Source organism: Prinia subflava, chromosome 35 (assembly GCF_021018805.1).
Source record: "Prinia subflava isolate CZ2003 ecotype Zambia chromosome 35, Cam_Psub_1.2, whole genome shotgun sequence".
Taxonomy (NCBI): Eukaryota; Metazoa; Chordata; class Aves; order Passeriformes; family Cisticolidae; genus Prinia; species Prinia subflava.
Genome location: NC_086281.1, coordinates 61,800 through 83,570, shown reverse-complemented (window position 1 = coordinate 83,570; position 21,771 = coordinate 61,800). Strand labels below are relative to the sequence as shown.

Below are 21,771 nucleotides of genomic sequence, written 5' to 3'. Positions count from 1 at the left end.
AAAATTACCCAAATCCCCCCCCTCAAAGGGTTCATCAGACTCAGCTGAGCCCAGAACACATTTATTTAAATTGATTCGGACATGAAATGGGAGATAACACCCCATAAATACCCCTGAGGGTGGGAGCATGGAGGGGTGGTTGGGTGGGTCCAGGCTGGGGGTGATGGAGGGTCTGGGGGTGGTATGGGGTGCGGGGGGAGGGTCACCCCCATTACTTTTGCCCCCTCCCAACGCCAGGCTCCATCTGCTGTGCTGACACCGGGGTGGGGGTCTCGGGAGCCCCGTGCTGTTTCTGGGGCTGTCACTGCTGCCCCGGCGCTGCCTCCTTCTCCCCGTCCCTGTGGCGCTGCTCCCGCTTGGAGCCTCCCAGGCAAGGGGGTGCGGGGGGCGCGTGAGGGTCACTCTGCCACTGCTCCGGGGTGCGGGCGATGACCTGCAGGGCGTGCAGGGGCCCGGCCAGCTCTGCCCGCAGCGCCTCGTGCACCAGGCGGTGCCGCTGGAGCAGGGGCAGCCCCGCGAATCGCCCGCTCACCACCAGCACCCCGAAATGCGTCTCGGCGCCGGGGGGGCCCCCATGGCGGGGGGAGTCGTCCCGAACCTCCAGGTGCGTGGGCTGCAGGGCCGCTGTCAGCTTGGCGCGGATGGTGCGGGCCAGGGGGCCCCCCGCGCCCCCCATGGCCTCCCCGGCAGCCGCCAGGAGGGGACCCCGCATCGGAGAAGGGCTGCAAGAAAGGGGAGGATTTGGGGGGCTGCAGAGAGAGAGCCCCCCTATCCCCCGCGGCCGCCGTCGGAGTAGTTAGAGGAGTTTGGGGGAGCTAAAAGGGAGAAGAGGCTCGAGGAGAGGGCAGTGGGGGGGACAGGGATGGACACTGAGGGTCTCCGCAGGATCCCACGTGGAAAGTGGGGATGGCCGGAGGGGCACACGGAGCATCACGGAGCGATGAGCTGCCGGTTCAGCCGCTGTTACTGGGGACGGCGGAGCGGGAACAAGGCGGTGCTGGGGGCGGCGAGTCCGGGGAGCCCTGCGGGACCAGCTGCTGCCCCGGGAATGATGAGGGGGGCGCCGAAGGATGTCCCGAGAAGCCTTCGCGCTCGGAGCTGGGGAGGAGCCTCAGGGCAGGAGAGAAGGGCCTGACCCCCATCAGCGCTCCCCACGCCGAGGGGGCACCCAGAGCTCCCCTATCCTCCGCGCAACCCACGTCGGGAACCCTCCGATCCTTCCAGAAGAACGATCCCCGGCACCACCAGATCCTCCCGGAGTCCCCAGTGCCGCTCGGGACCCCTCCAATCCCCCTCGGGCCGCTCCCCGGTTCTCACCGCCGGCTCCGCTCCCGCCGCCCGGGATCGCCCCGCCGCCGTCACGTGACCGTCCCCTCACCGAGCTGCGTCACGTGACCCCCTTCCCTACGCGGTGGTGAAGGCCGCGCCCCTGACCAAAGCCCCGCCCCTTTTTCCTTATACGGCGTCCGTGGGCGGGGCCGCGGGGGCGCGCGGGGAACCGCGGAGGGTCCCGTGGGATCCAGCGCCCGGCACGGCGGCACTGCGGAGCCCGGGGTGTCTGCACACACCTCGGGGTGTCTGCACGCACCTCGGGGTGTCTGCACGCACCTCGGGGTGTCTGCACGCACCTCGGGGTGTCTGCACACACCTCGGGGTGTCTGCACGCAGCTCGGGGTGTCTGCACGCACCTCGGGGTGTCTGCACGCACCTCGGGGTGTCTGCACGCAGCTCGGGGTGTCTGCACGCACCTCGGGGTGTCTGCACACAGCTCGGGGTGTCTGCACGCACCTCGGGGTGTCTGCACGCACCTCGGGGTGTCTGCACGCACCTCGGGGTGTCTGCACACAGCTCGGGGTGTCTGCACGCACCTCGGGGTGTCTGCACGCACCTCGGGGTGTCTGCACACAGCTCGGGGTGTCTGCACGCACCTCGGGGTGTCTGCACGCACCTCGGGGTGTCTGCACGCACCTCGGGGTGTCTGCACACACCTCGGGGTGTCTGCACACAGCTCAGCAGTGTCCGGGGGCACTGCAGACCCCTCGGGTCTCTGCACACAGCTCAGCAGTGTCCGGCTCCACCTGCTCCTGGATTTTTTTTAGCCCCCAGCTGCCCGGTCTCGGAGCAGGTGCTTGGGGATGGGATTTATCCACATGCCATTATCCTGGGAGCGGCTCGCAGTGGTGGGATCCTGTGGGATTTTGGTTGTATCTTTGAGCCAGGTGGTTCCTTCCCCACCCCTCTCGATGTCTTCCAGGCGTAGGAATAAGATATCCAGTTCTCCCAATATCTGTCCCTCCCCAGGACCTCCCAAGCTCTCCAATGGAGGGAGAGAGAAAGTTCTGGAGTGGAGAATCCCAGAGGAGAAGTGTCACTGGACACCACTCTCATCTCCATGCATTTTCCCACCTCTCTGCTTGCAGAGCCAGGAGGGGAGTGCACAGATGCTGGGGTGCACACTGTCAGGTGCTGATGGAATGGGAACCTCCTTGGATTTCCAGCCACACTTTGCGTTCCCAAGATGCTTGTTTCTTCCAGAGCCTGGAGAAACCTCAGGATGGGCAGCTCTGAGGGACTCCATGTCCACCTCACCCACCTCAAGGGAAGGCTTGGCTCTTGCTGCCTTCTCCCTTCCCCTCCCCACTGGAATTTGCCTTTTGGGATCAAAAATCCTACTGGCTATTTTTAAAGTGCTGTTGGAGCCCACTCAGCTCCCACTCCCAGTGACGGATCCAGCTGTCAGAATCTTCAGCTATTTTTTGCTCCCTCTGCTCCAAGCCTGGGTGGCAACAGCCGGGATTCCCTCCTCATTCTCACCCGGAGCCAGACCCAGGCCAGGGACCAGGATTTTCCTCTGGAGGGTCTAGGGGAATTTGGTGCCCATCCCGTGGCATTTACTGGGGTAAGTGGAGCGCTGGGGATCCTTGACAGAGGTGTGGGGATGGAAAGGTGAAATTTATGCTAAGCATGGCATGGAAGGAAGAGTGCATCCTTTGGGACTGATTGTGCACACGGCCCGTCCTGGAAAGAAGAGGGATCCACTCTTCCAGCTCTCTGGCAAATGCTGCTTTCCCCAAGTACTTCCCTTCCCACCCCAGACCCAGTGCTGTAGCTCTCCTGGTCTCAGGTGGGCACTAGGCTTTGCTCCCTGCAGGGTGTGGAAAACAGCAGGAACTTGGTTTAGGAGGCAGAAGGCTTTCCTGAATGTGTTCCCAAAGGGATTTGTGGGTGCTGGAATGCTGAGAGACCAACTTCCTATCCCTGTCCTCCTCCATGGCCTCTGGAATGGACCTGAAAAATCCTGGTGTGGACATTCCTGACCATTGCTCCTCCTTGCAGGGAGCAGGGGCTGGTGCAGCTATTTCCTGCACCTGTGTAGGTGGCATTTGGGATTTCAGGAGTGCAGCCAGCATGGTCAGGCAATCATCGATCCCTGGGGACTTTGGCCACCAATCCCTGAGGACAGTGGTCATTGATCTCTGGGGACATTGGCCAACTTTGGCCGATCCCATGTTTATGTTCAGGACTTGGCTGTGCCCTGGGAGGGGAGGCTGTGAGAGAAAATGCTGGAAAGGTATTCCCTGTCAGGAAACATCCCCTTCCGTACTGGACACATCCCACAGGGAAAAGCATGGTGCTTTTCCACAGGGCCTCACTCCTGGGGGTGCAGGCAGGGGGTACCCTAGCAGGAAAACCCATGGAGCTCCAGTAAAGTTCCCACGGGTGACATGACCCCACTGTCACCAGGGTTTGGGGACACCCACCTCCTCCTGGAGCTCCTGTGCCCCACCTTCTCCACACTCCAGCACTCTGTTCCCAGCTGGATCAGAGCCCAGCTAAATTTAGCAGGATCGATTTCAACCCCCGCCTCTGCCCCGCAGGGGAAAGGACGGAGCAAAGGTGGCCAGGGACGGAGAGCCACGGGGGGCTCTGCTGCCTGGCCCCTGGACAGGCTGGTGGAACTGCAGACCTTATCAGGCTGTGAGACCATGGAGGAGCACAGGGAGGCTGGAATTGTCCTTGGTCATGCCATGAGTCTCTCTGGCTGTCACTTGGGGCAGAACTTGTGACAAGGACGCCCATGTGTCCCGGAGGGAAGGAGCTCCCAGCGCAGGGAGCCAGATCGTCTCCTGAGGAGGCTGATACAGGTGAGTGGAGAAGTGGGAAAGCAGGAGTGAGGGTCCAAGGACATTGCTGGCACCCAGGGATGCTTCAGGCTCTGATCCCACATGCGGTGTCCCCAAAGTGAGGGAGGAGTGAAATGCTCAATGCCAAAACTGTGAGGAAACAGCTCGAGCAGCACCAGGGGAGGTTTAGGTTGGATATTAGGGAAGATTTCCTCATGAAAAGGGTGGTCAAGCCCTGGCACATGCTGCCCAGGGCAGTGGTGGAGTCACATCCCTGGAAGTGTTTGAAGGTGTGTGAATGTGCCCCTTGGGGACAAGTAGTGGCCTTGGAAGTGCTGGCTTGGACTTGCTGCTGGCTGCAGGGCCCCTCTTAGTCCTGTCTGCCGGCCTCTCTCTAATCCCACCTCTGCTTCCAGGGGAGCTGCCGAATGAAGCTGGGAGCTGCTGGTGGATGAGAGACCCCCTAGGCTCTGCATGGATGGGGATGGGGAGAGCAGCTCACAGTAGGAGCCCAGAGCAGCCGGAAAACTCCAGCCTCCTCCTCAGAGCCTTCCTGCTCCTTCTCCTGTGCAGGCACGGTAAGGATCCGCATGGGCAGAGTTATTCCCTGTAAAAACCAGGAGACAAGTGCTTCCAGGAAGAATCTCCATGAGAATCTAGAGCAGGCTGGATGGTGGGAGGTGGTCGGGGGAGGAGAGGCTGCCCTTCCCCACCCCATCCCCTCTCCCAGAGAGCCATCCCCTCTCTCCTAGTCTCTCCCCAGTGCAAGATCCTGCGCTGCAACTCGGAGTATGTGGCGGCAACGCTGCACCTGCGTGGCCCCGAGCACGGCGCCGCGTTCTGCACCGCGCTCCGCTCCTACTCCCTGTGCACCCGGCGCACCGCCCGCACCTGCCGTGGGGACCTGGCCTTCCACTCCGCTGTGCATGGCATCGAGGACCTCATGATCCAGAACAACTGCTCCAAGGAAGGGCCCACAGCCCCGCCAGGGCCCCGGCCCCCGGCCCCCAACCCCCATGGCTTCGAGTCGCTTGACATCTGTGATTACGAGCAGAGTTTCCTTTACAAGCATGGCCGTCCCCCGGGTTTCCAGCACTGTGCTGCCTTTGGGGACCCCCATATCCGCACCTTCCATGATGACTTCCACACGTGCCGAGTGGAGGGCTCCTGGCCGCTCTTGGACAACGATTACCTGTTCGTGCAAGCCACCAGCTCACCAGTGGCCAAGGGGTCCAACGCAACCGTCACCAGCAAGGTAAGGTCAGTGCAGGCTGGGCGGCGAATCCAGAGTCAGGGCACCTCCTGTACTTCCCAAAATCCTTGGAACTGCTTCAAACCCAGTGGGGAGGAGGAAGGAGGGACAACAGTGATAAAGGTTGTTGAGGGGACTCTCAAGCACTCCTGTTGCTGTTATGTGACTGGGGTCCATGGGGTACCTGGGGAAATCTTGTGGTCCATGGGGTACCTGAAGGTATCTTGCTGGGTTTGGCTCCACCTGAGTTTTCCATTGCTTAAATGGTGTTAAAAATAGAAGGAAAGATTGTTGTTATCCCAAAAGGACTGTGGTAGGGGTGGTTTGAGGACGGATAGGTGGGGCGGGATCTGAATCCTGGGATACCCTGAACACCTGGGATGGAGACGTGGCCACCATGCTCATCCCCCTCCTGTCCCGCTCCCCACAGCTGACCATCATATTCAAGAACATGAAGGAATGCATTGACCAGAAGGTCTACCAGGCTGAGCTGGACAACGTCCCTGCGGCCTTCCAGGACGGCTCCGTGAACGGAGGAGCGCGTCCAGGGGGGAGCAGCCTGGCGATCCAGGAGCGCAGCCCCGGCCGGCACGTGGAGATCCGTGCCCGCTACATTGGCACCACCATTGCCGTGCGCCAGGCTGGCCGCCAGCTCTCCTTCTCCATCCGCACCGCCGAGGAGGTGGCCCGGGCCTTCACGGAGGAGCAGGACCTGCAGCTGTGTGTGGGCGGCTGCCCCCACAGCCAGCGCATGTCCCGCAGCCCCCGCGGGCGCGGCCGTGTCCCTGCGGAGACGGCGCGGGCGCTCTGCCGGGAGATCCTGCCCGTGGAGGACGTCTACTTCCAGTCGTGTGTCTTCGATGTGGTGACCTCAGGGGACACCAACTTCACCATGGCAGCGCACGGGGCGCTGGAGGACGCCCGGCTCTTCCTGCCTGATGCCGAGAAGCTTCACATCTTCCAAGCTGGCAGAGGCTGCCCACTCACCTCTCCGTCGTCTCTCTTCCAGCTCTTCCTCCTCCCCTGTGGACTTTGGGCCGTTTTGTTGCACTTTTAACCCCTGACTGCTCCGTAGGGAGCCTGTGTGAGCTGCTGGCTCCAAGCTGCAGCCAGGAGAGATTCCTCACCTTGAAGGAGGTATCCCCACAGCCACAAGGAACCAGAGGCTCAGGAGAGGGGAGAGATGAACCCCTGGTTTGCACCCACTGGTCTCACTGGTCTCTCACTGCTCCCAGCTCCTCTTCTAAAGGCAGATCCAAACTTTTCTGTTCTGACATGTTCCTTTTCCTCTAAGGATGTGACATTGCAGTGCATCAAAGAAAAATAAACCCCCTGGGTTAGAAACCCCCTCTGTCCCTCAAAACCTTTCCATAACTCACTTCCCACATTTCTCCCGGTGTTAATCCAGCAGAATTCCACTCAGGAACCCTACAGATCCAGAAATAACAAACTCGAAGCCCAAAGCCCAATTTTTAGCAGTAAAAAAATGTTTTTTTAATGGATTTGGAACCCTTCACTCAGCTGCTCCCAAAGCAGAGCAAGGGCAAAAATCGGTTTGGGGAGCGTTGTGACCAAGAGGGAGACTTGTTAGTAGAAATCAGCTGGTTTTGTCCCTATGCACATCTTGCAGGATAAATAACAAGTGGATCGCCAGCAGTGGGAGCTGTGGAGCTTGAGACCTATATCCGAGGCCACCGTTGCTATTTTTCCTTGTTTTCTTGGCACCTGTTGCAGACTCAGTTTAGCCGGCTCTGGGCTTGGGACTGGTGTCAGGTTTCAGGGAGGACAAAACAACCCCTGGGAATTCTCTCCCCTGGGCCCAGATTCTCTGTCACTGCTCAAATCCAACCCAAACTGGAGCTTGTGCCTGGAAAACAGAATTCCTGATGGCAAAGAGCCAGCTGGGCACACAGATGGGCAGGATATTGCCCCGTGGAAGGTGCAGAACTGCAGAGGGGAGGGCAAATTTCACATATGTCAGAGAATTTCAGTAAAGCAGATGGAGATCTACAGGAGAAATCTTTTCCATCGGGAAGACTTTCCTTTATTTTTTAATGAAGTATTAAAAACTTGGCCATCTCTGTCCCACAGAATTACAGGAAGGGCTTGTAGAGATGGGGAAAGGGAATTGCAGCCCCTCCAGGTATGGAGGCTTCATCAAGGGGGGGTTTACAATTCATGTTTCAATTCATTCAGTACATGGGTTTTCATACTCTTTATTCTTTTGTGCCAAGAGCACAAAGAATACATAGGAAATATTTAATGGATATCATGGCAAATTCCCCCTTGGATGGGTGCTCGGAGCAAACAGTGACAAGCAGAAGACCTGCTTCATGTCTTTTACCCTGCCCCTAGTAATCCCCGATGGGTTTGACATTAACGGGGTCTATTTTTGAGTCCCCATTTCCTGTCATCTGTCTCTTCATGTCTTTAGGCAGCAATGGCAGATGAGGATAATAATATCTCCTTCCTCTCCTGCTCCTTTGACAACAGAGCTTTGGGTGGGTGAAATGAAGCAGGAATGAGGAAAGGAAAGCAGGCTGCTTCCTGATGTGCTCCACATGTCCCTTTGGGAAGAAAATCATTTGGGGAGGGATAAAATCCCCCATGGGGAGAATGTTCTCCATAGGGATAAAATGCTCTGTAGGGATGAAATTCTCAGGAGCAGCATTGATACTGCTGCAGCTCCCGATGGAAATGGGATGGATTTGATGATGCAGAACCTAATTGTCCTTTAGTTGTTAGCCAGTAGAGCCATCCAACAAGAATTCCATGGGGAAAGGAGAGTTCCCAATGGAACTAGGCTTTCCCGCCTCCTGAACAGCCAGGACTGGGCCTGGTGCTTCCCTTGTCAACCCTTTCTCAGGAGCCACCTCTGAAATTTAGAGCGCAGCTCCCAAACTGAAAATATCCAGGAATTCTACAGACATGCACCTGATTTGGAGAGCTCTGGTTCCAGGTTTGAGATTCAGCAGCTCCACCTGACCCAGAGTTACACCAGGAGTGGTCCAACATGGACACTTCTGACAACTGGATTACAACATGTAGAAGCTGTTGCTGATGAATTATGGAATTATTAAGGTTGGAGAAACCTCTGAGATCATCAATCATTAACTCTCCCACAGCACTGCCAAGGCCACTACTGACCCATGACCCCAGGTACCACATCCATTTGATTTTGAACACGTCCGGGATGGTGCCTCCACCATTGCTCTGTTCCAATGCCTGACCTCCCTTCCCATGAACACAATTTCCAAAATATCCAACCTAAACCTTACTTTGAGTCCTCCTCCTCCTCTGGTCCTGCTCCTTGGGAGACTACCCTGAATGCCCTCAGCTCCAGCTACCCAGGCTGCACACCTGGATGCTGAATCACCCAAACTGGGTTCCCATAGCTGGAGGGGATGGCTGAGGTGGTTTCAGCAGGTGACATCAGCCAGGGAGGGAAGAGGTCAATCCAAAGTCCACTGACGTCAGTGGAAACATGCTCGTTGACATCAACAACCTGGATTGGCACCGATGTTCTGCTCCTTTATTTGGGGTGGGGGAAGAGGTCTGTTCTCTGCCTCAGCGTGGCTCTGAGAGACCTAATGTCTCCTTCACGCTGACGAGGAGTAGCGTGGAATAATTTGGGAATGGGACAGCATCATTCCATGCTTGGCACCTTTTCCCCACTTAGCTGAACCCCTGCCTGGCTACAGCTCAGGTTTGAGCCTCTGCAGGGTGTCCAGAGGAGGTGGTGTCCCTGTGACAGAGTGAGGTGGTGGCCCTGTGATCTGCTGTGACACCCTCGTACCTACTCTGACCAGAGCCAGAGCTGCAGCCCCACCAAGAGCTGCCCTGTGTGGGCCAGATCACCTTGTCCAAGGAGCATTGGCCGAAGTCCTCTCCTCCAGGGGACAAGACTGAGTCACAGGGCCCATCTGAGGTGGAGATGCTCAGAACACACCTGGGACACCATCCCCAGAGGTGTTCATAGCCAAGAAAGTTCACAACAGCAAGTGAATAAGGAAATTTTCCTCCTTCTCAGCAGCCAAGACTGCTCCAAGGCTGCTCCTCTTCCCTGGCCTGGGGAAGAGGAGACCTGGGTGGATGGATGGATGGATGGATGGATGGATGGATGGATGGATGGATGGATGGATGGATGGATGGATGGATGGACGGATGGATGGACGGATGGATGGACGGATGGACGGATGGATGGATGGATGGAGAATTCTCTGCCATTCCTGGGAAAGCCTCTAGATGTCCACAGAACCCAGTACACAGGAAGGGCTCCAGCACAGTCGGAGCTCCAGAGTGCCAGGATGTTCATCCTCACCCCAATCAACCAGGAATCACAGAATTCCAGATTGGTTTTGGCTGGAAAAGACCTTAAAGATAATCTTGCTCAAGGCAGGGACACCTTCCAGAGACCAGATGGCTCCAAGTTGCACTTCTCTTCCTCAAGCTTGACACTCTCAGCTCTTGCTCCCCACCTTGGAGCAGCTTTGGCTGCTGAAAAGGAGGAAAAAATCCAGATTCCTTTGGTGTCTGAGGGGCTCCAGGGGCTCTGCCAGCAGCTGGGGGAAGTTCCTCCCTCCCAGCTGAAGCGGAGCTGATGTCACTGCCTCTTCCTGCAAGAGCAGATGACAAACACGGGAGTTTCCAGAACCAAGATCTGAATTCCTCCTTGTTTATGGATGGCTGAGTTCTTCTGGAACCTTAGCTCCCCTTCTATGCTCCAAAAACACCCTCTGGGCAGAAAACAGAGGAAGAAATCCCACCTGGATGAAAAACGGCTAGGCAGGAGGACTTCCACATCCCAGTCTGCAGTGGGAGCTGGAAAAGTGGGACTTCAGGGGGAAATCCTCCTGTGCAAGCCCTGGGAAGACTTGTCCCCACTCAGGGAAGGGGAAAAGGGGATCCTGATCCCTGTCCTTGAAGAATCTCAACATGGGGGTCAAAAGCCTCTGCTGGGAACGAAACAGCAAAAAAGGGGAATTTTTGGGAATCCCCTATGGGAATCTGCCCTGGGAGCTTTCCAAGCCGTTCCTAGAAGATTTCTGAGGAGTGTCAAACCTCTGTACCTGGTGATCCTGCATAGCTGAGCATTCTCTGCCTCCAGCCAAGCACTAGAGACCTTCCTTTCAACCCCTGAACCACTGCTGGGATTTAGGAACTGACTTGGCCCCACTCTGGAGCCTCCACTCCCAAAAATCCCTGGGTTGGGACAAACAGCTGCTTTCCAGGAGCCACCCTAGTCCCATAGTCCCTTGTTTTCCAGCTGGGCTCTATTCCCAGTGTTCTCTGTACACAAACAACCAGAGGAAATGCCTTTTCCAGCCCAGCTCCCAACCGCACACCCGGGACACTCTGTCCCCGTGCTCCAGCCATTGTGGATCCCTCCCCAGCCCTCTCTCCCCCCTCCCAGCCTGGAAAATGCTGGAAGAAACCATATAAGGTGAGAAACATGGAGCAAACAGCCCGGAGAAGCTGCGGGCACCCTCCAGCTTCCCAGCCATCCCAGCTAGATACTGCTTGTCTGATAGCAAGGACAAAGGCCAGGCTGCCACAGAAGCAGCATGGCTTCTCCTGGCAACCAGTCCCGATAACCTGGCGCAGAAAAACACGGATCTTATCAGCAGCAGGAGCTGTGATGGGGCAAACAAGTCTGTGCCATGCCTGTTCCTTCCCTGGGACCCACCCCGTGCCCAGTGAGTCACCTCGGGGCCCATTTTCTTGCTCTGTGGCTCTGGAAGTGGGTTATTCCCAGGCTGTTAGTCACACTGTCCTGGCCATCTCTTTCCCCTGGCTAGGAGCTCTGAGAAAAGCAATTCATCCTGCCACTGTCCCCATCCAGCTACCTTCAGCAGAGGAAACGAGGGTGGGGGATCCCCTGGGAAAGCAGCCTGGAGGGGGATGAACGCCTTGAATAACAGTTTAGTGGGAGCAGGAGGTCATCCCTGCCCAGAACTCCTGGTGATTTCTCTCCTGATTTTCTTGGTTTTGAAGGAGATTTGACATTGGGAAAGTTTGCTTTTCACAAGTGAAAATCCCACAGTGTTCCCCAGATCCACCCAGGGGTGCTGCTGGTGTGAGAACAGTTCCTGGAGCAACTCTGATCCCCGAGGGAATTTCGGCAGCAGAGAGTCGGGGTGGGGCGGGGGGGGATTGCCATCGGATGGAGGGCAGGGGGGGAAAGGGCAGCACTGATTGACAAGTCTGGAGGAATTCAGGGCGGATTTGGGATGTGGAGCATGCCTTGGATCACATCCTTGACAAGTTCCTTGGCGTGGGCTCCAAGGCCCTTTGGCTTTGCTGGAATGTGTCTAAGCAGCCCCAGGCTGGGAAGGGTTGCCTTGGAAAGTTGCACACCGATGGGAACTGGAGAGGGAGAGCGTAAACAGGACTCAGGCAGGAATGCCAGCACAGATCTGAGGAGTCAAATATCCCATTGCAGGGAAGGCTGGAAAAAGCCTTTTGCCAAATTAGAGCAAATCTCTAATTCTCCATTAACCCATCACCTTTTTCCTAGTGGGAGACAATGGGGACCAGAGGAAAAAAGGTGCAATTCCTCCATTCTGGACCAAACCACAGAATAATTCCCTCTCAAGGAGGAATTCTGTCCTGCGGTTTGGCAGGAGAACAGTTTATGCCCCGCAGTTTATCCACTGCTTTATCGGTTTATACGATCAGGTGTGAATTAACTCTGGGGGAAGGAGGCAATGGAAGGGCAGGAAAAGTGCCAAGAACACTCGGACAAACAACCTCTAAAGGACAGCTCCCAACAAAAACACCTCCCTGTTCCTCGTCAGGCTGGGGAGCCCCCCCCCCCCCCATTTCCTTTGCTCCTGTGCTGGGCCGCTCCATGAACATTGTTCTCCTGTTTCCTCTGCTCCCAGCATTTTCCTGAGCTGGGAAAGCATGAAGGGCTGGAGAAAAAGGGGGAAGAAGCCATTTCCTGTTCTGGAATAATGCTGATCCAGCGAATGAAACCTGAGGGTTTCTTGGAAGCCAAAGTCTCCGGGAGAGGTTGTAGGGGTGTCCTACTCCCCAGATCCCAGCTGGAAGACAGGGCCATTGTTTCTGGAATGGATGCAGGTGTTTGCTGCACCTTGGATCAATGTTTGGGGGGGATATTTTGGGGAAGAAGGAATGGGAAGAGTCTCCAAAAGCAATAGAGGTGGTGGAAACTCCCAGAAACACACCAGAAGGAGGGAGGGAACCCCCAAACTCACCCTTATTTGCCCCAAATAATGGGGAAAGGGCGGGGGGGTGGGGGTGTGAGAATACCACCAAGAGGGTTGAGGAAACCCCTCCAAACCATTTGAAGGGACTCCAGGGGATGGGGGGTTGCAGAAAAAACAGAGAAGGGAAAATCCTCCCCAGAGTTCTCTCAGTCATCCTCTATCCCGTACCCCAAATCCGCCCTTGTTTACTCCAGTTAACAGGGGAGGGTTCACGGGGGAGCCCCGGGCTGTACAGTGGACGCGCCCCCAGGGTGCCATGGGGCCGGGGGGGAAGGAGTCTGATGAAGGGGATGAAGCCCCCACACCCCCCCCTCAGGGCCCGGCCTGGCCGCTCCCAGTTTGCCCAGTACAACACGGCCTGTCCCAAACCGGGAGCAGCACCCCCGCTCCCCCCGAGCCTAGGAACATGACATCGTGTTCCACGCTCGCCATTGGCCACAGCCGCCTCCCCTTCTCGCTTCCCATTGGCTCTGCTCGCTGTCACTCCGCCCCCGTCCTGCCCGCCCCAGCGAACACGCGCGGCTTTCCTTCACACGCTGTCCACGCTCCGCGGCCGCCGCTCTGATTGGTCGCTGCTGCTGTAAACAAGGCGGCGGCGGCCAATGGGCGCGCTGATCACGCGAGCAGCACGCCTGGCCACGCGCCCTCGGCGTGGCAGCCCCGGCAGCAACAGGCGCAGGCGGGGGTGGGCGGGGTTCCCGAGGCTATAAAAGGTCAGCGGCGGCAGCGGCACCCGCAGAGCGCTGAGGTTCCGGAGAAGAGCGAGGTGTGGAGGCTTCTCTGTGGCTCAAAAGAAAGCGTTCGGTCGCTTTTCTGCCCCGGACTTGCCTGGCCGGGCGGCTTTTGTTGCTCCACGGTGATAAAGCCCCTCGGCCGTTGTTTTGTGCGTCCCCTCGCTGCCCCAGCCATGGTGATGTTCAAGAAGGTGAAGAGCTTCGTGGTGGCCTTCAGCGAGCCCGACAAGATCTATTGCAGCGGGGACAAGGTGGCTGGGCGTGTGCTGGTGGAAGTGGCCGAGGTGACCCGTGTCAGTGCCGTCAAGGTGTTGGCATGCGGCGTGGCCAGGGTGACCTGGGCCAAGGGCCCGGCGCAGTGCCGGCAGGAGATGGAATACCTGCGCTTCGAGGACGTGCTGGCACTTGAGGAGCAGCCCACGGGTGAGGGCACGGGGCTGGAGGGGGGCAAGGGTTAATAACCCCAACCCAACTCTGACCCAGGGCTTGGCCACATGGAGGTTATGGTGGGGCTGGATGACGGCAGAGGGTTTGGGAGGGGACAAAGAGACGGGGTCACTCGTGGGATTGGCCACAGGGGTGCTGTAGGTCCCAGTGGAGCTCCTTGATCACCAAGACAGAGTTGATGCTGTGTCTGGAGTCTGGAAAAATTACCGAATCTGGGAAAACTTACGAACATTAGGAGGTTTGGCCAAGTCACGTCAAAGTTTGGGAGCTAAAGGACAAAATCAGAGCCTGGGGAGCTCTTGTGGTGTGTTTTGGCTCCACAAGGGTTGGTAACACTGGTGGCACAGTCAGGGAGGGGCACGGGATCACACACTGGGGCTGGAGCCGGGAGATAAGGGGGAGCTGGAGGTGGGGTGGAGCCAGTGAGACACTGTGTTCTGCCCTGGAGGCTTGGGGTGTTGGTGAGGTGAAGGCAGCAGCTTGGAGAGAACACGGGGTTCCTGGGGTGTGGACAGGTGTTACCCAATGCCCTTAGAACTGAGCATCACCCTGGAGCTCCATCTGATGTTTCCCTCCCCTTCTGTCCTCCAGATGAGGACGGCTCCGTCATCCTGAGACCTGGGAACAAGTATGAGTACAAGTTTGGCTTCGAGCTGCCCCAGGGGTGAGTATGAGGCAGCGCCTGCCACTGGGGATGGAATTAAATTGGAAAATCCATGTTTGGGCTCTAGAGTGACTCTCTGCTTGTCTGTAGGCCGGTGGGCACCACGTTCAAGGGGAAGTATGGCTCCGTGGATTACTGGGTGAAGGCATCTCTGGAGCGTCCGGCCTGCCCCACACAGCATGTCAAAAAACGCTTCGAGGTGATGGATCCTGTGGATGTGAACACTCCGGAATTGCTGGTGAGGCCCGGGTGCTCCAAAGGCTTGGGAGGAACGCCCTTGGGGAGGGTCAGCCCAATCTAGTGGTATTGAGGTGTCTTTAATCAGATCTGGGCTGAGTAGGATTAAGGGTGGGATTAAGGAGTTCTGGATAATTCCAGAAACTGACACTGGGTGGGGCATGTTCTGTACTCCAAGGGAGCTTGAGGGTTGGTTGCAGAAAGGGAAGGAAGGGAGGAAGGGAAGGGTGGAGGGTGGGAAGGACAGGATGGGGCCAGCGTGTGATGGTTCCCTCTCTCTGCAGTCTCCAGTTGCAGCCAAGAAAGAGAAGAAAGTGTCGTGTATGTTCATCCCAGACGGACGCGTGTCCGTCAGCGCGCAGATTGACAGGAAGGGCTTCTGTGAAGGTGAGGATTTCTGGAAACTGGGGGCAGGGGAGCCAGTAAGGGAACCTCCACCATCCCTAACACCTGGGTCCTTCCCTTGGCAGGCGACGAGATCTGCATCAATGCGGACTTCGAGAACACCTGCTCGCGCATCGTGGTGCCCAAGGCAGCCATCGTGGCCAAGCACACGTACCTGGCTAATGGCCAGACCAAGGTCTTCTCGCAGAAACTCTCCTGCGTTCGTGGCAATCACATCATCTCTGGCACCTCGGAATCCTGGCGTGGCAAAACCATCCGTGTGCGAAAGCTCAAACCCTCAATCCTAGGCTGCAACATTCTGCGTGTGGAGTATTTCCTGCAGGTGAGTGGGGGATCCCCTCATCTTCCCTTTCATCCTGGGGATCATCCTGTCCCGAACACCCCTAAATCTACTCTCCTGCAGATCTACGTCAGCGTCCCAGGCTCCAAGAAGATCATCCTGGAGCTGCCGCTGGTCATTGGGAGTCGCTCGGGCATCGGGAGCCGCAGCTCCAGCATGGCCAGCCAGACGAGTTCTGAGATGAGCTGGGTGGACCTGAACCTCCCAGATGCTCCAGAGGGTGAGTGGAGTGGGATCCACAGGGTGGGATCCCTGAGTGGTGGGAACTCTCCCACAGTGTGGGGAGCCCCTCAGTGGCTTGGGAGCCACACACAGGTGAGCTCACGAGTCCTTTCCTGCGTCCCCACAGCCCCCCCGTGCTACTTGGACATTGTTCCTGAGGATCACCGGCTGGAAAGCCCCACCACGCCACTCCTGGACGATCCCGATGGATTCGACAGCCCCATCTTTATGTACGCACCAGAGTTCAAGTTCATGCCACCCCCCACCTACACGGAGGTGAGCGTGGCACCAGCACGGGATGGGCCGGGCGGATCCGGGACCGCCTGCCCGGATCCCTCACCCGCTGCCTGCCCCGTGGCCCAGGTGGATCCCTGCATTGCCAACAACAATGTCCAGTGAGCACCACGCCCCGCGGTCACTGCCACTGCTCTGGACTTGGCTCCATGTGCCACCCGTCTGCAGCACATCTGGGCCCACACTCCTGGAGGGGAAATGCTCCTGAGGAGCTGCTGCATTCCCGAGGAACAGCCATTCCAGGGCCATCCCAGGCACCTGAACCCTGCGGAAAACCCCGGCGCTCTGAGCCGGCAGAGAACCCTCAAGGACTGGGGGGGGACAAGGTGGATCCAGCTGGAAAATAGCTGGAAAACCTTGGCTGTTGTGGCTGTCGGGACACACTGCCTGTCCTTGCCCTGTCGTGACATGTGGTGACAGGCAAGGAAGTCCTGGTTTTAACTAATTCCATTCTAATTCTGTGACTCTGGGTGCTGCTCTGGCTGACCTGCACTCCTGCCAAGGGAGGAGGGGAACACTGTGACATCATGAATCCCTCCTGTCCTGACACAAACCCGTTACCACGACCAGCCCGTTTTGTACTCTTCGGTTTTGTACATAGTCTTGGGGGGGTGGGGAAAAGCACAAAAATGCAAATTTTGTACCTTTTTGTGGCCCCTGGGGGGCAAAATTTGTAATAAATGAATGAAATGGTGCCTCTGTCTCATGTCTCTTGGGGGTGGGAGGATGGCAGAAACCCCTGGGGAGTGGGGATTCAAATCTGTTTTTTCTGGGAGCAGCCCTGTGGGAGGTCTCCTGTTTTTTCCAGGGGAAAATGCCAAAAGCTGAGCAGAAAAGTGGCCCAAGGAGGAGAAACTGTGGCACAGAGCGATTGAAACAGGGTGGGGGGGGGGGCGGGGGGTACAGAGCAGCATAACTGAGGCAGGCAGGGGAGTATTCCTGCTCTTCTTGCCTTTTTTTGGCACTGCTGTAGGAGCCCCTCTGGCTAATTTTTGGGATGTGGGTGAAAGGTGCTGGTGTGGAAGAACAGGGCCATGACCTTGGCTCTGCTTCTTGCCCTCTCTCCCACTTGGAGCCCCCCCAAACCTGCCGTGCCTCCCTCACTGTCCCCCCAGCCTTATCCCAGTCCGTGGCTCAGTTTTCCTCTGGAGCTGGAGCCGCTCTGGCTCCTGCCCAAGGAGGCGAAGGGTCACCCTGCTTTGGGCCAGGGATGGGCTGGGCCGAGAGCTGCAGGAAGGCACAGGCAGGCCAGGCACCCCCGAAAAGTTAGGCAGACCCTACAGGAACACCCCCCTGAAATAGTTGATTTTCCCCCCTGGAAAAGGTGCTGGAGGAGCCAGCACCACCTCCAAGTACCCCCCGGCCCGTGGGGGCTGAACCCTGCACTCACCCTGCCTCACTCCCCACTTTTACAGCTCTAATTAAAACTATTAAGGCCGTAAACGTCCCCACCATTCCTCCGCCTGGCCTTTGTGCCAGGGCAGCTCTGGAGGAGGATCCACACAGATCTGGGACTTCAGCCTGACACTCCCTGGTTTTTGGGGACCCCTGCTATGGTTTGGGGACCCCCTCCAGAGCAGCTTCCTGGCTCTCCCGATCTGTGCTGGCTCTGGAGCTTCCTGATGAATTCCAGCAGGGCCAAAGGGCCTATGCTAAACTGGGAACACTGGCAGAGGAGCAGTCAGAGTCTCCAGGGTCAGAATGGGATGGGAATATGGGATGGGAACACGATGGAAGCACCAGGGGACCCACGGAGGTGAGACAGGCCCCACAGTACTGGGAAAACTGAGGCACGTGGCTGACGGGGGTGATATGAACCCAAGGGATTTGGGCACCTCACCCAGTCTCAAATCCTTCCCCAGGCTGGGGGAGGCAGAGCCCACCCCCTGGAAGCACTGGGGGCTACAGATGGGAGTCCCATGGTTCCCACAGATGCCTGGAAAGAGGGGAGAACGAGGGAAACAGGGATTAAAATGGGGATGGCATGGGAGCAGTTGGAAGTCTACAGCCTCAAACAGGAATCAGCTGGGTGGGGGAGAGCGGGGCCAGCATGTGACACTCATGTGAGCAGCCACCCCCTCAGCCTGCGGCACAGACACACCCCCCTCTGAGAGAAAAACTCCTTCCTCCTAAAAAAACCACACTGCCCTTCCCCAAAACACCTCCCCCCACCAAACATCCTTATCCCCACAAAAATGCTCCCCCCGCCAAAAGAGCCACCTCTCCCCACCAAAAAAATGCGTCTCCCCTGGAAAAACTTCCCCCCCAAACCCACTTTTCCTCACTCTAAAAACTCATCCCTGAAAAAAGTTACCTTTCCCTCTCCCAAAATCCACGTTATCCACTAAAATCCGTGTTATTAAAAAAATACACCTTGCCCCTCCAAAAAAACCCTCCCCCACAATAAACCAAACTTTGTTCCCTCCAAAATGCACCTTCCACCAAAACATACCTTTTCCTCCCCAAAATTATGTCTTTTCCCCAAAAAGACATCTTGACCCACAAGAAGGTACATTTCACTGCCCAAAACTATACCTTAACTGCCAAAAATTCCATCTTCCCAGCCAAAAATACCTTTTCCAAAAAAATACCCTTCTCCCTCAAAAAACCTTTATCTCCTGAAAACCACTTTTTCCACCCCAAACCCCCACGTTCCCCTTTCCATAAAATCTTTCCTCCCAAAACACCGCCTTTTCCTTCTTCAAAGAAACACATTTTCCACCTCAAAAAACCACCTTTCATCGCCCAAAATCCCTTTCCCTCTTTATAGCCCCTCTTTGACCCTGGTAACCTGCTTATCCAACCCTCCCATGCAAAAAGCAACCCAGAGTTGAGCCAGAAATACACAAATCCACTTCAATCCTCGCAAAATTTTGTTTTAAAAAAGCACAGAAGTTAAAAAGATGCTGTAAAAGGTGTGGGGGGGTTGTCAGAGAGACCCCCCATCACACCAAACCCACCCCAAAAATCAGGATCCGACCCCCCCTGTCCCTCCCTGGAGCGCCCCACGCCCCGGAGCACCGGCGCCACCTGGCGGTGGCACGGAGGATGACGGGCGGGCCACAGATCCCAGATCACGCTGCCCCAAGGCCGGGGATGGGGAACCCCAAGGTCCGTACCCCAGCGGGATCAGTACACTGCCTCGTCGCCGTTATCATCGCTGTCAGGGCCAAAGCTCTCCCCGTTGTCAAAGTACGACAGGACATAGTCAGTCTCCTGTGGGGGGAAACGGTGGAAACACAGTGGCACCTGGGGATGTCTCCACCCCACCAACCTGCCCAGGGTTCTCCTCTTTCCACCTCTTCGTGCTCCTCCTCATCGTATTCCTCCTCCTCCTCCTCCTTTCCCTCTTCTTCCTCCTCCTTATCCTCTTCCTCCTCTGATGTCACCTCCTCCTCCTTCTTCTCCAGGCTCTGGGTGAGTCAGGGGAGCGTCACCAGGGAAAGACACACCAAAATCCAGCCAACGGGCACACCCCCACCTTCACCTCACTACCTCCAGCTTCTTAATCGTCTCCTCCTTGTCCAGTGCCACGTACTGCTTGGGGACGATGGCAGTGGTCCCTGGGGTGGGCACAGGGGACTATCAGGCCCCAGGGGAACAGAAGGGACACATGGGCTGGGTGCAGGAAGGAGTCACTCACTGCTCTTCCGCAGCCTCCGTACACGGATCTTCAGCTCCCGTGGGAGCCGCCTCCAGTCTGGGGGAGGGGCAAAGTGGGAGGTTGGTCAGCCCCCCAGTCACCCCCACATCCCCCTGTGCCCCCAGGGCCTCTCCTGTGTGCCCCCCACCTGGGTTCCAGTCGATGGCACTGTCCACAGGGCTGGAGAGCTGGTACTTGTCCGAGTAGCGCTCAATGTCTGTGGGGGAGGCAGGAGGGAATGTGGGGGAACGCTCTGGGGGGACCTGGGGGACACTCACCCCAGGGGACACCTGTGGGACCCACATAGGGATGGTTTCATTCCCCGCAGCTGTACCACAAGGTTCCCTGATGTCCAGGGCCCTGAGCTCCCTGCTTAGCGACCCCAGCCCCGCTGCTCCATGGTCCTCAGTCCTGCTGGACTGTGACACCCAGTCCTGCTGCTCTCCTACAGCCTCCTGTGGCCCCCAGCCCCTGGTCCCCCCTCCTCACAAGGTGGTGCAGCTGGGAGGAATAAAATGGGGGGAGAAGGAAGAAAATGGGAGAGCTGGGGTGTCCCAGCCTGGTGAGAGGGCTGTGGGGGTGACCGTGCTGGAAAGGCCGTGAAGCAGTAGGGTGGAGGGGACAATGGGGACTGGGACAGGCTCCCTTTCAAACCCATTCCCACCCCTCCTCCTCGTAGGGGCACACACGAGGGTCACGATCTCACCCCCCCTACCTCTGCGGGGTGCCCCCGGTTTGACGAAGTAGGGGAGCCCCCTCATGGCCCTGCGCAGCTCCTGCTTCAGGGCCAGCATGTACTCGCCCTCCTCGCCTCCGGGCAGGGGCGCGGCGCGGCGCTCCAGGGCCTGGCTCAGGGGCACGGATGCGATGAACCGTCAGTGCTCAGCCCCCGAGAGGCCTCCGGGCCCCCGAACACCCAGAGGACTCACCGGGAAGAGGGGCGAGGGCTGCAGCGTGGGCGGGGGCAGCGCGTCCCCCTTACCGATGCCCACGGCCTCCACGTTGAAGGTCATCTGCCCCCGGCCCCGGCCGCGGCCCCGGCCCGCCATGCCGAGCTCTGGGGGCCGCTGCAGACAAGGCGGTCACGGTGACACCTCCATCCAGCTCTCCCCTGCCCAGCTCCGGTGATGCCCCAAGTCCTGTCCCCATCTTTTCTCTCCTCCCTGCCGTCCCGCTCCCCAACCCGGTTCCTCCCTCGGTCCCGTCACGGTGCCTCTCTCACTCGATCCCGGTCCCGGCTGTCCCCTCGGGCCTGATTATCTCCCATCCCGGCTTCTGGTTCCGGCGTTCCCTCACAGTCCCGGTTCCACCCCGTTCTCTGTTCCGGTGCTCTTCGGTGTCGGCTCTTTCCCCTCCCGAAAACCGGTCCCGGTCCTGATCCCAGCCCCGGTGTGTCCCCCTGGGCCCCGTACACCCCATTCCTGTACCGCGTCTCTGTCGCACCACCCAGTCCCGACGGCCCCCGGGTGGCCCCCGTCTCGGTGCCCATCCCCATCCCCGTTCCCGGCTCCTCCCGGTGGCCCTCCCGGTGGCCCTCCCGGTGGCCCTCCCGGTGGCCCTCGTACGCCCGGTCCCGGTGGCGATCCCCGCGCCGCTCCCGCGCACGCGCAGTCGCTCCGCGCGTGTACGCGGCCCCGCCCCGCACTGAGGGGCGGTGCTTGGGCATGAGCCCCGCTCTGATTGGCGGGTCAGGGCGAGGGGCGGGGCCGAGAGAGGGATCAATGGATGGACGGGGCGGGGGGGGCGCGGGGTGGGAAAAGGGGGATGGAAAGAGATAAGAAAAGGGGGATCAAAAAAGGGGGATCCTCGGCCCCCCACGCCCGGACGCCCCCAGCCCCTCTGCCCTGGGGTAGCTCGGCCCCCCTCTGTAGGATCACCGTGGCCCCCAGCCCCGCTGTGCTGCGCCCCCCAGTCCCGCTGCCCCACGGCTCCCAGCCCTACTGTTTTGAAACCCCCGGGCCCTCTGCATCCTGGCCTCCTCCGATGTCCGATGCTCCAGGGCCTTCAGCCCCCTGCTCAGCGACCCCCAGCCCCGCTGCTCCGTGACCCCCACTCCTGCTGGACTGTGACCCCTAGTCCCGCTGCCCCACGGGCCTCCTACAGCCTCCTGTGCCCCCGAGCCTCTGGTTCCCCCTCCTCACTCCCACGCAGGGCCAGGCGCTGGATGCGCCGTGGGT

The 21,771-nt window shown here is 58.4% G+C and overlaps 4 protein-coding genes across 7 annotated transcripts; 2 read left to right on the top strand and 2 right to left on the bottom strand.

Moving 5' to 3' along the window:
• Positions 1-45: 45 nt before the first annotated feature.
• BOLA1 (bolA family member 1) lies at positions 46-1,444 on the bottom strand. The gene is made up of 2 exons (XM_063421111.1): positions 1,318-1,444; positions 46-722 (listed from the first exon to the last, which is right to left on the bottom strand). The coding sequence occupies exon 2, from the start codon at positions 710-712 to the stop codon at positions 302-304; it is 411 nt and encodes a 136-aa protein (XP_063277181.1). The 5' UTR covers positions 713-722; positions 1,318-1,444; the 3' UTR covers positions 46-301.
• A 988-nt stretch (positions 1,445-2,432) lies between these two features.
• On the top strand, positions 2,433-6,570 carry HJV (hemojuvelin BMP co-receptor). The gene is given in 6 exon segments (XM_063421220.1): positions 2,433-2,592; positions 2,760-2,899; positions 3,879-4,145; positions 4,541-4,702; positions 4,877-5,379; positions 5,807-6,570. Coding segments are annotated over 6 exon segments (1,773 nt in total). The 5' UTR covers positions 2,433-2,518; the 3' UTR covers positions 6,434-6,570.
• A 6,764-nt stretch (positions 6,571-13,334) lies between these two features.
• TXNIP (thioredoxin interacting protein) lies at positions 13,335-16,645 on the top strand. Of its 2 annotated transcripts, XM_063421096.1 has the most exons (8): positions 13,335-13,765; positions 14,381-14,453; positions 14,544-14,691; positions 14,975-15,077; positions 15,161-15,417; positions 15,499-15,655; positions 15,785-15,933; positions 16,021-16,645. In XM_063421096.1, exons 1-8 carry the CDS (start codon positions 13,516-13,518, stop codon positions 16,054-16,056), a joined length of 1,173 nt encoding a protein of 390 aa, XP_063277166.1. In that variant the 5' UTR covers positions 13,335-13,515; the 3' UTR covers positions 16,057-16,645. The 2 variants fall into 2 exon arrangements, with proteins under 2 accessions (XP_063277166.1, XP_063277165.1); XM_063421095.1 differs by having other exon boundaries at positions 15,785-16,645.
• Positions 16,646-18,807: 2,162 nt separating this feature from the next.
• POLR3GL (RNA polymerase III subunit GL) lies at positions 18,808-21,234 on the bottom strand. 3 transcript variants are annotated; one of them, XM_063421042.1, is made up of 8 exons: positions 21,160-21,234; positions 20,524-20,661; positions 20,310-20,439; positions 19,743-19,811; positions 19,595-19,651; positions 19,447-19,514; positions 19,251-19,364; positions 18,808-19,167 (listed from the first exon to the last, which is right to left on the bottom strand). In XM_063421042.1, the coding sequence occupies exons 2-8, from the start codon at positions 20,641-20,643 to the stop codon at positions 19,081-19,083; spliced, it is 645 nt and encodes a 214-aa protein (XP_063277112.1). In that variant the 5' UTR covers positions 20,644-20,661; positions 21,160-21,234; the 3' UTR covers positions 18,808-19,080. The 3 variants fall into 3 exon arrangements, with proteins under 3 accessions (XP_063277112.1, XP_063277113.1, XP_063277111.1); XM_063421043.1 differs by lacking the exon at positions 21,160-21,234 and adding an exon at positions 21,022-21,150; XM_063421041.1 differs by lacking the exon at positions 21,160-21,234 and adding an exon at positions 20,817-20,999.
• Positions 21,235-21,771: the final 537 nt, after the last annotated feature.